The sequence below is a fragment of the Pithys albifrons genome, chromosome 2, assembly GCF_047495875.1.
Source record: "Pithys albifrons albifrons isolate INPA30051 chromosome 2, PitAlb_v1, whole genome shotgun sequence".
NCBI lineage: Eukaryota > Metazoa > Chordata > Aves > Passeriformes > Thamnophilidae > Pithys > Pithys albifrons.
Genome location: NC_092459.1, coordinates 27,535,415 through 27,551,180, shown reverse-complemented (window position 1 = coordinate 27,551,180; position 15,766 = coordinate 27,535,415). Strand labels below are relative to the sequence as shown.

At 35.8% G+C, this 15,766-nt stretch overlaps 1 protein-coding gene across 8 annotated transcripts in view; it reads right to left on the bottom strand.

The window, feature by feature from the left end:
- ADGRB3 (adhesion G protein-coupled receptor B3) overlaps positions 1–15,766 on the bottom strand; it is a 478,263-nt gene that overhangs the window by 17,383 nt on the left and 445,114 nt on the right. For 5 of the 8 annotated variants that reach the window (XM_071548514.1, XM_071548519.1, XM_071548517.1 and 2 more), the window contains 6 exons: positions 15,390–15,488; positions 14,890–15,061; positions 8,073–8,168; positions 6,618–6,657; positions 3,641–4,284; positions 3,369–3,482 (listed from right to left, as the gene is read on the bottom strand). In XM_071548514.1, the coding sequence (XP_071404615.1) occupies positions 3,369–3,482; positions 3,641–4,284; positions 6,618–6,657; positions 8,073–8,168; positions 14,890–15,061; positions 15,390–15,488 (1,165 nt within the window). The remainder of the gene's footprint in view (positions 1–3,368; positions 3,483–3,640; positions 4,285–6,617; positions 6,658–8,072; positions 8,169–14,889; positions 15,062–15,389; positions 15,489–15,766) is intronic. The other 3 variants (XM_071548520.1, XM_071548521.1, XM_071548518.1) reach the window with 2 other exon arrangements.

Sequence of the window (15,766 nt, the reverse complement as noted above, 5' to 3'; positions counted from 1 at the left end):
GGAGATATGTTGCTCACATCAGGTTTTTCCTCTGCATTTAAACTTCCCAACTTTACTCTGCATCTAAGTGACTGGGAATGCAATACTTCACTTCAAAGTAATTTCATTTTAATGAGCACATCACTCTGAGTGTACATTTTCAAAATAAAATCCATTCCAGAAGATTGTGTGGAGTGTTTTCTTCATTAAAATCAAAACACTTTGAAATGAAGGAGCATACTCCAAGCCACTTTGATGTGAAGGTAGCAAAGTCAGTTTTAATCCATGCACATAGGGGATGTGCAGAATATTAGTCAGATGTTTGATTGCTCCTCCTCAGAAACTCCACGATGGATTAATACGCCTGCCTGTGCCTGTAATCACATGAGTCCTGTTGGGTACATACCAAATAAAATAAAAATCCCTAATTTGCACATTGTGAATATGCAGATCCTTGAATTTATACTTATCTGGGCAATACTTTTATGTAATTTTATGGCTTTCTCAGACTATCTTTCAAAAACTGAAATTCTTCCATATATAATAAAACATGTAATGTTTCCCTTCCCATCTAAACATTTTCTTGAGGAAAAAATTCATAGATATAAAAGTTTTAGATGAAAGTTTGTGACACACAGTAGGATTCATCTGACTAAATTTAGGACATCAACATTTTTGATGTTCCTGTCTGAACTATTCATTTTGTCTTCCTCTATGAAATCTGAAAAGGGACACCTGCACTGAGGCATGTGATTTACTTCATCCTGGAGCAGATGTCTAAAAGTGGCCTAAAAATGGCTATTTGACTCAATTGACTCTAAAAGGGAGCCAAATATGAAGAGCTCTTTTTCCATTTTATAAGGGGAATGCCTACATTTAGATATCTAATGGTAGAGGTGATGGATCCTCACTGCAGAGTTAAAAGTCAGGATATACGTTTTTTCTACTGATACTATAGTTGTGTTCCAACTATGAGCAGATAGGAGGGGGAAGATTCTTACTGCTCAGAATTATCTTCTCCTTTAGAGGTGGACTAATCAGAAAAAAAATGTGGGCAGGATGATCTTGAATGTCCTGCTGCAGGTTTTGCTACTCCATAGTGTCTGAAAAACTGCCTTGAAAAAGATTTTGCAATCTTCTAAAAAAAAAAAAAATCACTCCTGCTCCTTTCTTTACTTTGTTCAAGGCAGCAACAAAAGTTAATCCAGTTGTTTTGGCGCTTTACCCCAACCCTTGCTTCTTACAGACTACATATGTAAAAACACAATCACATTCTTTATCTGGTTGGATCTGCTTATCAGGATCTGCTTGAGACTCTAATTTTATACAATTTTTTTCACATGCCTATCTTCAATTCAGTACAGCACATCCTTATCAGAAGATGAACCAGTGCTATATCATCAAGTAATGTTGAGAACAACAAAGACAGACAAAAAAGCCTGAACAGTTCCTTTCATTTCTCATCTGCCCTAATATCTGGGATTTTTTCCTAATACATGGGATTATGCTGGGTTCAATGAGGTTTAATAACATAACTGTTTACAGTTTTCTGGACCAACATACAGACATCTAAGCCTAATATATTTACCAAGTTAGAAGAGACTAAATATTTACCATCATACATTATTATATTTTACTACATTTTCTACTGCACACATAGTTTCTTCTGAGCACAAAAATAATATAAAGAATACTGATCAAGATTTGGTGTGTACATCACATCTTAGAGGTAAACTCTAAACATGATATAAGTACATTTAGAAAATGCCTCTAAAGGGCCAATACATTATACTCACAGTTTTTCAGGCCTCAGCAACTGTAATTTTGTGTTAGTTGAAGTAACTATTGTACTAATTTTTGCAACTTAACTAAGTCTGCTTTTGTTTGTTTTTGTTTTTTTTTTCCCTTTAGGTGTCCTAGATGACCTTTCTCAACAATGGAAAGAAAGAGGCATCACCACAGAGTAAATCAGAGTGGGCGGTATGGTGGCATGTATGTCTATCTTCTCAGGGAGTTACAAATCCTCCTCATGTATCTCACCCATATGTCTAATCTTAACTGGACTGGATTTGAGTCTCTACATCTGACAAAAACCGTCTGAAAGACTACTGCAGATACGTGGGAGAGGATACTATTGGAAGTTCACCTTAACTATCCTGCTTCTTGGTTGCATTAAACTTGAGAACTCCTGTGTACCACCTGGGATCTATGAAATAATATACCTGAACGGAGGGCAGTAATTTCTTTAACAATGCAAACTTGCTTTGAAAGAGCCTGTCTGTCTGAGCACCGAGTGGGCAAGCACTATCTTTTAGACATAATTTTGAAAATTTGTCCAAGCTTCTACTTATAAACTTTAACCACAACCAAAATGTGGATAATTTTTGAATACTTGCAAATCCCCCCACTTCATTTTCAATTAATTTTTCAGTTAAATCCAGTCTTGTAAAAACTTATGTTAGTACACAGACAATATAAACAGCACAGAAAATATTTCCCTTCCAAAGCTTGTAAAGGTATTTCTTGAAAGGAAATTCTAAATTCTTCCACCCAAACTCTCCATAAAACTTCAACTCCATTTTAAAAGAAATATCCATAAACATGCACCACTTATCAAGTATCAGATATAGTTCTGTGTCTAAAAAATAGAACAATCAGGCTAAGTCTCAGTTCCCCTTCACAGATGGGTCCAAACTTCATTGAATAATAGCTAATGGCTTTCAGATTGCACATACAGTAAAATTTTTTTCCACTTGTAACTTCTTTCAAAGAACGTGTAAGTACCATGTTTTTTTTTTATTTGTCTTTCTCTTTCCTACAAAATGATGTGTTTCACAATATTTGAAATGCTGGTGAAATGTATTCCCAGATCTTAAGGAGACCCGAGTATGAAATTAACTGCATCTCACTCCTGGCTTTGCATAAATAAAAGCTTAACAGGAATGGCATTATTTGATGCTTAGGTCTTAAGAAATGGTTTAGATAGTTTTCACTTTGATAATGCTTAAATCCCACAGACAGATTGTAGTAATAACTGAAACCCTTTTAAAGGCTTTTCAGTTCACTTTTGCAATCTGACTGGAATCTAGGACACTCCACATAAAGCCCACCTGTACCTACTGTACACATCAGTTGTACCAATGCCTGCACACACATGCAAACAAAACTAGATCAGTAAATGGTGAACTACTGGATGGAAGAATCCAAGATTTACATTAATGAGAGCAGAATCAGACCTATCATATCTGAGACAGATATGATTGTCAGCAATAAAATGGCAAATATTTTCAACTGCATGTGCTTGCAGGTAAGGCCAATGATTAGCACTTGTATCTTGTAGGAATAGCTTTTCTTCTCAAAGCAACACAGAATTTTCCAGTGGACTTTACCTGGTAGGTCACGAAATCCTCTGCAGTCGTGTGGAATGTTAAATCTCCAGAACTATATTGTTTCATACAGACTGGTTCTGAAACTTTAGTCTTGTTTTCTAGGTATAAACACTTCTGATAATAAGAGAAATATGAACAGCAGTGTATGATCCCAAACAATAATTTATACTGAATTAAAACATTAGCTTCACCCCTTAGACACAAGGCACAATTTATTGTCTTATCATATAATTAGAACAACTGAGCATGCAATTTGTTTATGCACCACTGACCTCTAAAGAGCTCATTGATATTGTGGATCCAGTTTCACTTCTTGATAATCCTGCATTGTCATCCAGCTCTGAAGCAATGAAATTCTTCACTGCTGTGCGGGGCTCAAATGGCAAATTCTGCATATGTTCTTGGGTGGGAAGATGCTGGTCTAAATTGATATTAAATTGGTCCATTACAGAGGGATTCATATTGAACTCTGGATTAACTTTGTAGTGCAACAGCCTTTCATGAGGCAAGGTATCCATGCCTATATTCATTTTGCTCTCATCTTTCAGTGATGGCTGGGTATTTACTGAGCCCCGGGGCATGACTATGTAGTCGCTTTCCATCATCCGTTCTTGAGGATGGACTATGTCCATATCTGCACCTCTCAAATTATCATCAGTGCATAAATACACAGTCCTCCGCAACTCACTGTTGTCTTTTTTCAGGCACTGGTTGGCCAGTTCACTCATACTCATAGGCATGTGGAGACCTGTTGGTTGCTGGATGATGACTTTGGAGATGATGTTTCCAGGCAAGGTTGAATAGCTCATTCCTTCAGGATTTGGCCCCTTTTCTTCCTCTTCATCATTGAGTGAAATTCTAGAAAGTGTTCCTGTTATAGTGGCTGCTCTGCAAGGTCCAATGTCTTTATGCAGAACTGTAGGTCAGAGAACAGGATTCTTACAACATGAAACCGTGTATACCTAACACTACTTGTGGCTTTATCTAGCAGTGCTTCCTTTAGTAGTTCATCTTCCTAAAGATTTTTCTATCCACTTAATAACTCATCTTTCATAGATTTTTTTTTGGAAAGGGCTTTTGTGTATGTTTTTTTTTTTAAATAAACATCTCTTAATCTACCATGTATAACTGACACAGATTTCTGACTAAGCTTTAGTCATTTATTTAAATTAAAAACACTGCTTTATTTATTCATACTGCCTTATATAGATCTTAGGTGACTTACAGCTTAAGCAAAAGCCTGCCATGTGGAACTCATTAAGGGTTTTCAAAAAAAATACACTATGACATCTGTACTGTCGTTATTAACTCCACATAACCTCCTGGAAAATGTCAAACAGATTGTAATGCAGAAACATTTTGCCAATCCATTGTAATGACCTACCATAGATTACAACTATGAGCATGTGTTCCTGAGCTCCTAAATGTGCTTTTTCACTGACTTTTTGAAACTCTTCTCTGTTAAATTATGTTTTAAATAGAAGTGACAAAAGAATTACCACATTGGGAAGAAATTCCATTGGTATCAGAAAGAATATTTTGCTGCATCTGAAAAGGTTATAAAGAATATAAACATGTTTTATAGAAGAGTCATAACCCACTTTTGTTCTAGGCCTAGACCTTCCTGGTCAAACTTTCAACAATATCCAGTAATTTTTGCTGGAATGAGTTCCACACGTAAAAGTTACTCATACTGTCACAAAATTTAAAATTTCCAGGAGCACTGAAGGATGGTTTCACAAGCAAAGCATCTATTCAATCACAGGTATTCATCTTTAAAAAATAAATGTAAGTCTATAATTTAACATTTTTAATGATAGAAAAATGACAGACACTAAGAAAAAAATTAAAATAGACAATTACTGGACTTATTCCAGCTGCGTGCAAGGATTTTCTGGTGCCAGTTGAAAATATTTTAATTCATATCAGTGTTAGTTTGCACAATAAAATTCCACTCATGAGCTGAGACAGAAAGACAACTTGAAATATCTCAGGTATTACATTTACATCCCTTCTGGATGCCTAAGGGCTCTGATGACCCATGTCCCCCAGCACCTGTCAGTACACTTCCTTTTTCCACAGCAAGCAGCTCACTAAGCATCCTACCCTCCTACCTCATACAAAACTAACTCTCATTTTTCCCTCATGAAAAGAACAATTTGCTTCTAAACAACAGTGCACAAATATCTGAACTCAGTGGCTGCTTCATTGTTTGCAGTGACTCTTAAGACATTTCTAACAGTGACCTATCCTTAAATTTTTCATTAAAAGAAAGTGAACTTAAATGCTTATATAGTAAAGCCTGTTCATAACTGCATTCAAAGTCCATCTCCTTAAGGATGTCCCTGACAAGACTCTCTGTACTGCACAGTGGTGTCATCAAAGGTGAGAAGTAGGAGCTACATGGATCAATGCTGGATTTTTGTCTGCAGTGGATGGTGACAGACAGGCATTTGTGTTACAACCTAGTATCCTACTCCCTTCAAAGTACATATGCATATTAAATTGATCTTTAGGGAAGAACTAATATCATATTGCAAGAAACTCAACTAGCATTTTTTTTAAAGATGGGTGACTGGAAACTCAAACTTTACCTTAATAAGATCACCTTTCTTGGCTTCTGATATAGCCAACAAAGAGCAGAATGTCCTCTAGGTGGATGACACAGAACAGCTAAGTCAGGCTTCTGCCCTGACTCACCCTGCAGAGAGAACAACCTCTCTCTCTTTCTCTCTGCAATCATTGAAAACTGAGGGTGACTAGGCAGGACTGAGTCCCTAGGAAAAACTGTCCTTTGGGACTATCTTAGATTTAACAAGTTCTATAGGGTTTAAATGGTCATTTATTTCACACTGTTTATTTAACCAAGGTAGGCAAATAAATTGCTGAAAATGTCTTATTTTTAGTATGCGCAAAAAAACATAGCTGACTAATTAAAGATCACACTACTGAAATATCTTAGCATCCTAACAAATTGACCCTTGTTAAAAATAACAGAAATTGAAGCATCCTTCATACACATAGCTGTTAAGATACCCTATTTTTGCTTTCGTTATAGCAAGATGACAGTATCACATTTGTTTGTGTATCAGGGCAAGGAAAGGTTAATATGTTGAGTGACATCACTTTTCACTCTTTTTTGGATTGAATTTATAAATAATTTCTGTAAATTGTTAAATCCATATATTTTTTGGGTTTTCACTTCAGAAAGAACTTTTTGTTGGCTAAATTCTCTCTCAGTGTTCTTACCTGACCGACAAGCAATGTCCACGTCCTTCTCAAAATCAGTCTGTAACAAGAAACAATGAAACAAAAGAGCTATTATTAATTAAAAAATAAACCACAATACCTTTTTGCCAACTAGCACTTCCAAAATGTCCTACTTACAGGGTCACAGTCTCTTAAAAGTGGTTTCTTGTTGCTGAGAAGGTGAAGTGTATTGTTTTACAACAGCAGAGCTTTACAAAGTTTCCTAAAGTATAACTGGGTGGTTTTCAAAGTATGCTGCCTGACCAGAAAAAATAAAATAAAATAGGTGGAAGTAGAGTATATAATTTTCATTAAATTATACAGTGTATAGTTTTTAATTTATATGGGAGAATAGCTTCTACATCTCATCAACAGATCTTCTTTAAGGAAGCTTTTCATAGTAATTTTATGAACAGCAGTATGAAAAATAACCTGCAATACAGATTACTGTGAATAAGTGTAACCTAGTTAGTCCACCCTATTTGTAACTTTATTTATTTGTTATAAAGTGCTTATTTGTTATAAAACATTCTGTCATTCCTTGCTACTAATGTATTTACTTAACATTTTTGTACTCCCTGAAAACAACTATAGCTTATTCATTGTGCTAAAATTAATTGTATGAACTAAGAATGAATTTTAACAGTTGGAAATGAGAGCACACTTTTCCCAGTTACACACAACTTTTTATTCTGTTAGAAAAGTCAATTATTTTTTGTTTTATTTCTACAAGAAGTTTATTACATGTGAAATGTTCAATAAGACTGATCTCTTTTTGGCTTGTGGAGTCCAAACATTAAGGTCTTTTTCTGAGTCATCATTTTTGAAGGCCATCTGCTTGCTGAGCCTTGCATTTTTGCTGAACCTTGCATGTTTTTAGGGCCTGATCCTGTCCCCATTATAGTCAATTACAAGTTGTTGTAGAAAGTGAAGAGACCAACATGTTGTCTTCTTATACAACCTAACAGTATTAGTAAATCCAAATTGACATATTGAGCCATTCACTATTTCCTTAATTCAAGACACTAAATAGATTCCCTCTGTAAAATCTCTAGCACTTTCTCCTTGCCTAACTTAGTTTGAGAAGAACATTTTTCAAGGCCTCATGAAGAGAAGACTCTCAAATGCATCAGTACTCTTAATAGCAACAGTAGAAAAAGCCACAATTTATTATTAGATTACTTTCTCATTCTCATGTAACTCTTGTTCTAAAGACACTAGTGAAAGATATTAATTCTCTGTGCTGCACTAAATAATCACACCAATAATTTAAAACTTGTTAGGAGATTTAAGGAGGCAGACAATGACCTAAACAGAATTATGCTTAAAAACGGTGTTACTACTTCAGCTATACATACTTGCCACATAAAATATAGGAAGCATTTTTGTTTGTTTGCTTATAAAAAACTAAATTAATAGTCAAAGAATAAATAAAAGAGTAAAATAGAAGCTAACCATGATTTGAGCATGTCCATTCGGAAAAGAACTTGAAGAATCTGCATTGATTGGATCCTGGCAATTTCTCAGCCGACATCTGAATGCATCTTGAACCTGTGAAAACAATATCTGATACTGATTCTTGTGTAACATCATCTACACTACTCCTATTAGAGATTAAATTAAACCATATGGAATGCAATGCATGACTTTTCTTGAGCACACTTAATAAATCAGAAACAATAAACATAAATGCCTATTTCTGCCATTTCATCCATTTGCTGTATTTCGTGGCTGTTCCAAATTCTGTCAGTCTATCACATCAAGACCACAGAATTTGATTTACCCATGGACAGAATTAGCAAGTAGACAGTGACAGAGTATTCAAGCCAAATCTGTCTTGGTGATGGTTTAGGCATTGTCTTCTCATTCATTTTGGTACAGGTCTGACATGACGATTAACAGATATATGGCTAATCATCGCAAAATACAATGTATCTTCTGTTGATAAATGTAAGATTCATAAAAGACATTTCTTAACAGTATAATCAGACAGTCTATTTGAAACATACACTCTCTAAATGCACATATAGGGAATCCCATGCATCTTCTACTATAGGAGTAAAACTCCTCAGATGAGAGAAATATCTTCAGTGTGAGCACAAGAAGGAAAGGGGACTATTTGCACAGTGACAGATTTCTTGAAAGTAGAAAAGGAATTCCTCAGAAATTAACGTTTAATAATATGATCCATAAAGTAAATTTGAAGACTTGTCCCTAAAAGACAGTCTATTTGAGAAATTACCTTTACATAGGAAGGTTTGCTTTCATTTTGAGGAGAATGAATGTTTAAAGAAATACTACTATGCAACACTTCTGTCAGAAGGATGTCAACAGAGAGACACATTCAAAAAGAAAATGCTGTTCCTGCTTACTGACAGGAGAATGCAAACATGTTTTGCTGCTTTTTCACCTGTACAACAATAAGGACAGCAAGGCAACTTTTGGAATCTAAAGTTTTACAATGTCAATATTACTTACAGAAACACAAGTGTCCATATCATAAATATAATCATATACCTGATTGCAAGAATAACTTGAAAAACAGGAACTTGTCTGGGTGATCTCCAATCAAAACAAACTGCTATAATTTCTTGTTTGAATAAGGAAGTATTCTCAATTAAATGTCTATTAGAAACTACATTCTATTTACTATCTGCAAAAATGACTTGAAGTCTTACTCAGGATAATTAAAAGGGAAAAAATTTTCTTCTACTCATGGACATTTTGTGAACAGCAGAAGAAGGTAAGTCATGAATAGTTCCTGATGAGAAGTTCCTTTCAATCCATCATAACCTATTGCAAATTGTTTATGAGCTATCTCAATAGGGAAAATGCAGTAGAAAAATTACTTTTGTAATTAGAAAACATTATCTTAAAGTGCTCAACCCTTAAATGAGTAAGAGTGCTCTTCAGTTTTGGTAAGTGACTGTTGCAGGTGGAGGGAGCCAAATACAGAGCAGAAAGAAGAATGAAGCAAGGGAGAAACACCAAGACTTACCACATGTGGTAATTTAAACTGTGCTGTACTGAGGCTCAGATTCTGATTTTAGGCACTACACTTGCTTTGGTTTTCCATGTGTTTGATGTTAATTTAATTTGGCATCTCCCAGTTGCTGTAAATTTAATCCGAGTCTTCTCTCACTTTATCAATGCTGAAGTTAGGTCACACTTCAGAGTTTTATGCACTTGGATAAGCACTGGCACAGCGATTTGAAAAAAAATAAAATAAAAATTCCTTCTTTCAAAGCATCCCCAGCTGTGCTGAATCTGATCTCAAGGCTTATGATACTGGAACCCGAAGCATTGTTACTTTAGAACATACTCTTTGATCTCACTCTGTGCAGTGGGCCACCTCATTTCTGGGACACTATGTTCATAGAGATTTCTCAGTTCTGATAGGTCTAGAGATCCCAAGAACCTCACATTCTGCTTTCACTACCTTCTGTATTAAAGCAGACAATCTTGATTTTAGGATTCTCTCAAATGTGCATGTGTTTCTGAAGTGCAGGCAGCATAGGATTTGAACATGTAAACAGAATGTCAAATGTAGCCCTATCCATCATATTGACATATGTTGCACTTTTCTAGGTATCCTTGCCCAACTCAGAAACAAAATGGTTGAACTTTCTAAATACCAGCATAATTTTCTCAAAGTGCTTGTTCAGAATTGTTGAGTATGTAAAGACTGTGCTGTCTTTACATTTTACTTTGAAACACAATGTTGCTCATCCCCCCCCCCCCTCTCCTTTTCACATCAAGATACAAGATTTTCTTAGAGCCAGGCAGAGCAGGAGAGACAGATGTGATGAACGTGCAGATACCAGGGAAGTAGTTTCCTTAGCAACAGTAACCAACTCCAAGCTTTTATAACTTACCCTCGCCCTACTCATGTACTTTTTATTTTTCTGCTGCAATACAGAAATGTGGGCTCTAGACGCCAACGATGCATTTAATCCAAATGCTCTCTACTCCACAGAGTACGTCTAAAGAAGAAAACACCCGTGGGTTCCTCCCATCGCCAGAATTAACAGCAGTTACTGAGTGTGATGCAAATCTGCTTTAGAGCATCTTGTGTTCAAGCAGACCAGGCAAACTGTTTTGCTCAGATGAGGAAGCTTCAAAGTTAACCTCTCTTGTGACATGTACCTCATCATCTTCCAATTCCCAATAAGGTATTTAAACATCAATAAGAGGAAAAAAAAACCAAACAGTCCTAGGCTCTCCAGGCTAAAAAGGCAACATAAAGCGATAATACCTCTCTATTTTGCATTTTTCTTCCAAAATTTTCAATTTCTATATGAGGTCTTATGCTTAAGTATTATGCTTAAGTATTATATTTATTTTAGAAGTTAGGAAACAGAAGTATAGAAAAATTTAATGTCTTTCCAAAAGACACAGAATTGATGGAGGACAGATAGAGATGACATAGCACTTATTTCTCTTCTAGCTGTATGTCTTAGTGAACATCGCTGGCTTCCTAATGCAGCCCTTGTCACACAAGATCTTCAATATAGCATGCTAGAGAAAGTAACAAATGTTCCCATCACTTAGGTTTGTTATCAACATAACTAAGAGGAAAAATCAGGGTTTAAATATAAATGTAGACATCTGTGTTTTTTGTTTTTATGTAATGACAATAAAGGCACTGTAAACCAGGGCTGTCCTCTTTGTTTGAATTTTATGGTGTTATATTCCACCCCATTTTTTCCCCTGACAGTCAGAATTATTGTTTTGCCTGTGCTGGCATACTATAAATATTAGATCAATCCTATAGGCTATAACTGAGATAGCTTTGTAGCTGTCAACAAGAGTGACAAATATGCTGGCAGGATTTTCCTGACAGGCACTGGCAGAGCCAATGCTTTTGCAGACAACCAAAAGTTACAGACTATTCTTTCAGCTGAAAATGCATTGCACACTCTGCATGATGGCCACTTTCTTTGCCTGTACTCACCTCATGGTCTCTGGAACTAGAAAGACAGACTCTGTAGAGCCAGACTGAAAAGTAACTTACAGGAGTTACATCTCCTTCCAGGTAGTAACTTGTCTCAGTAAACAATTATGTCTTTGCTGCTGTAAACTGAACGAAGTAAGAGCAGTTCATACACATTTTTGAAACAAAAATTGTTTCAAGTGCATCAACTTTTACTTCTTTTCTCCTCTTGAAGAAATTTCTATTAATTTTCTTTGTCCATATGAAAAATATCTTAATTCCTCAAGTGTTTTGTCCAGTTTGTATTTTAAATCCAGAAGATTAAAGAAGATCCATTGTGTTATGTCAAATAAGACAGTGAGTAATATGCCTAAGTTTCTTTGTCTTCCACCACCACCACTGTCATCATCTAGACTGGAGATAATCTTCTGAGTAGTGCATAAGTTGTCTCTGTACATTTACTTCTGTCTAAGTTGTTATGAATGAAGAAAAAACTCTTCCTTCTTTTTGACAAGGGAGAACTTTATCAAACCTTGGTGCTTTTTGGGCCTCATTGGGAAATCTTCTCATGAGGTTTTTCTTTTTTAAATACCATGTAGACAGATTATTTATCTGTTTTATCAAACATCTTTCTTCTCCCAGTTACAACTGGGATGAGTAACTGCTAAGACTGACTTGCTGGAACAACTCTAAGTAGTTAAACAGAGTAATGATTCCTTGCAGTTAGATTATCTATCTAATCTATCTATCTATCTATCTATGATTTGCTTAAAAACCAGTAAATAAAACACAACTACTGATTGCCTATTTATAAACAATTAGGATTCTAAATTCTTGTATTTGTAATCAGATATTTTTGCATATTCCTGGCACTACAAATAGTGAGTTAAAAGTGGTTTCAGTCAATGTATCCTATGATTTTGAAAATTTAGTTTACTTATGGAGAAATACTGATTCCAGCTCCATCACCACAGTCCTACCTGTGAGAATTGTCAGAGAAGATGCAATACCACAGCATTTGATATCAGCATGGGAATGAAGCACTTGCAGCAAAGACCTGTCATTAGAGTAGGAAACCTGTCTTCAATTCAAGGCTTAGGGCATTGCTGGAAGACGCCTGTTGATTTTCAGTCATCAACAGTTAAAATATATTTTTTCCAAATAATCTTCTGCATTACTGCACAGATGTAGGCTTCAGTGGGTGATTTTTTTATTTTTATTTTATACAGTACTGTGCTATGCTAGATTTAGAATTTCTCATGAAGTTTGGTCTGTTTCTAGACAAAATCAATGACTGATCAAAATCAAAGGCTGTTTTTGCAGCCTCTCTGAATCTTTACAAAGGACACAAGGAAATGGAATTAGGAAACAAGGAAATTGAATTAAAACATGAGGAAATGGAATAAACAGGGGAATTCAGATTGGACACTAGAAAAACGCATTTCACCTGGAGTGTGGTCAGTCACTGGAACATGCTTCACTGGGGAGTGGTCATGGGACCAAACCTGTCAGACTTAAAGGAGTATCTGAATAACACTCTTAGTCATATGGTTCTTTTTTAGGAAGTTTTTCAAGGAGTAGAGAGTTGGACTCAATCATTTTAGGTCTGTTCCAATCTGAGATACTCTGTGACTCCGTGGAAGATAATGCTGTTCATACTGCTTTGGTTTTGAATGTTTCACATGTACCTTTGAACTAAAGACACACATTTTAAAATAAAAACAGTTCTCTAGGACAGTAAGTGGGAGGTGGCGTGCACCTTCTAGGGTAATGACTAGATCCTAATGGATAGACAAATTTCATAGACAGGAAAATGATTATGAAACCACTATTCTTTCCACTGAAAATAGGTGCAGTGTCTTGCCATTTTACTAGAATATATGAAATAATGACTTTCAGATTTACAGATGAGACTGTCCACTTTCACAGATGCAAATCATAGGGAGAAAGAAAATTATGGCGAAAATAAGGGTACTGCAAGACAGTTTTACATAAACTACATTTGTCTTGAGTATTATCTCTTATTCTGTATGCATTTTTATCCTGAATAAAAAGTCAGAAGAAGAAAAAGAAAGGTATTAAAGGAGTAAGCCACTTCCAATAGGAAGAAATAAGAATGTTTATAGCCACTAGGAGCATGATAAAAGTGGGAAGAAATCAGCACAATGTAAGGTGCTAATTTCTGCAAGATATTGATTTTTTCTTTAAAAATTGAAAATTATTTGATAGGATAATCAAGTATACATACTGTGTATGTAGAGGTGGAGGTGTGAAGCTAATGCAAAGTGGTACAGTACTGTAAGATTTGAATAAATTATGTTACTAGTAATTATTTTTTATTAATATACTGAGTTTCAGTGTTTAAAGGGTGCCAACGGTGAAAAGGGAAACCACTGTGTGAGATTCCTCAATCACTGTTGACAATGAACCTATTTTGAAATATCTTACTGGTTTTTTTAGTCCTTGGGTGATTTCAAATAACCCTTGTCAATCACAGGGATCTATGTTGGTTTACTGGTGTGGTGAATATCCTGAAACTGATAAATGACTAGCCCTCAGGTATGCAGTGGATGAGGATACTACTCTCCAGTTCAGCTCCACCTGCTCATTTCTGATAGACAGCCCCATTACTGCAAATCTGCCAACAAAGCTGCTCTCAAACCCAACTCAATAAAAATGTGGGGTTGGTTAGCAGGTTAGATAGGTTAGAGAAGCTGTCACCTGAGCCAGATTAAAGAGCACTTGTGCAGGAGCTTTGCCATCAGATTTCAGTGGTGATGAATCGTGCAGCAGGTGGCACTGAGCTGTGAAGGGCAGGCCACAGTACTGGCTTGTCCTCACTGTTCTCAAAGCACTCATCTGTCTTCATCCTTGCTGTCCCCATAACTTTAGTATGTACCTGAGCTTGTAGAACTGAAACGAAGATCTTCACCCACATAACACATAATCAACACAGTATAAGCAGACATAATTTTATCTTTGAATCTGTTTTAGAGGGTGTAAAAATCTATAGCTTTTGGTCTGCAGAGAGGCATTCATGTTCGCATTTCCCTGTACTCACAATATTGGGAAAGCCTAACACTTGAAAAGCAACTGGACTTGGGATTGATCAAAAGATACCTTGAATTTAGTTGGTACAGTTTTATACTGACATTCGGCACTTGGAATTAACTGATCTTTCCCCTCTGTCTTTCACTTGTTCCTGTACATCTCACCATAGAATACTTTTCTCGTTCCATGAAATATATATCTGCAGAGCAAGCTGTAGATAGCATTAAAGAGCAGTTGAGAGATTACCAGGAGCATAGCCCTTTAGAAAACTGGGAAGCCATTCCTCACCTCCCTTCGGAGAATACAATGGACCATGACAATAACAAAGCCTTGTAAAGAATCAAATACTGCAAAAAGTATCTGAAATAATATTGATCTTTTGTCTGTCATGGCCAGAACAGCAGACATCCAAGTCAGGGCTAGAAGTGGCAACACCACACAGGAACTCCAAAGGGATGCCCTATTGAAAAGAGAGAGAGAAGTAGCACTGTAATATTGGAAAAAATTAATCAAAGCTCACTATTAAAATAAAACATATTTAAGGATGTATTTTTATCAATTTAACTTGAAAATCACAGACAAGAATGTAACATTCATACTTTATGTTTTATAGAATATCCTGCATTCAGTTAATAAACACAGTTGAATTTTTTTTGTTTGTTAAAAAGTATTTAAACATGCTTAGCACTCTATACAATGTTAGCAAACACAGTTGTCATCATCAAACTATTGTCTCACATGCACTGTATAAGATTTGTAACAAGAAGATGTAAATGATCAGGACTAACATGGCATTACTGGCGGTGGTGGCTGACAAAGCTGTTGTTGAAACTACTCCACACTTGGCACATTTGAGCGTCAAACCGCTATGAGGCTCACTCATCTGACTGCAAACAAACAGAACACCCACAAAAAGAACAAAATATTGAATTGTCACCAAAGAACGTTGCTACTGAAATTTAGCTTTTAAATATGACATCATGCAGAAAAAGTAAGTAGATTTATTCAGGATGAATGCTCTATGTTGCTGCAAAACTGTACTTTTTACTTTACATTATTGTTAGCCTTAATTGTTAATGCTATGGGGCTTCATTCCATGCAAACTCTATTTTTTCCATTTAAGCTAAAAAAGGCCCCAAATATCCAGTACTGCTCAGTACACTGA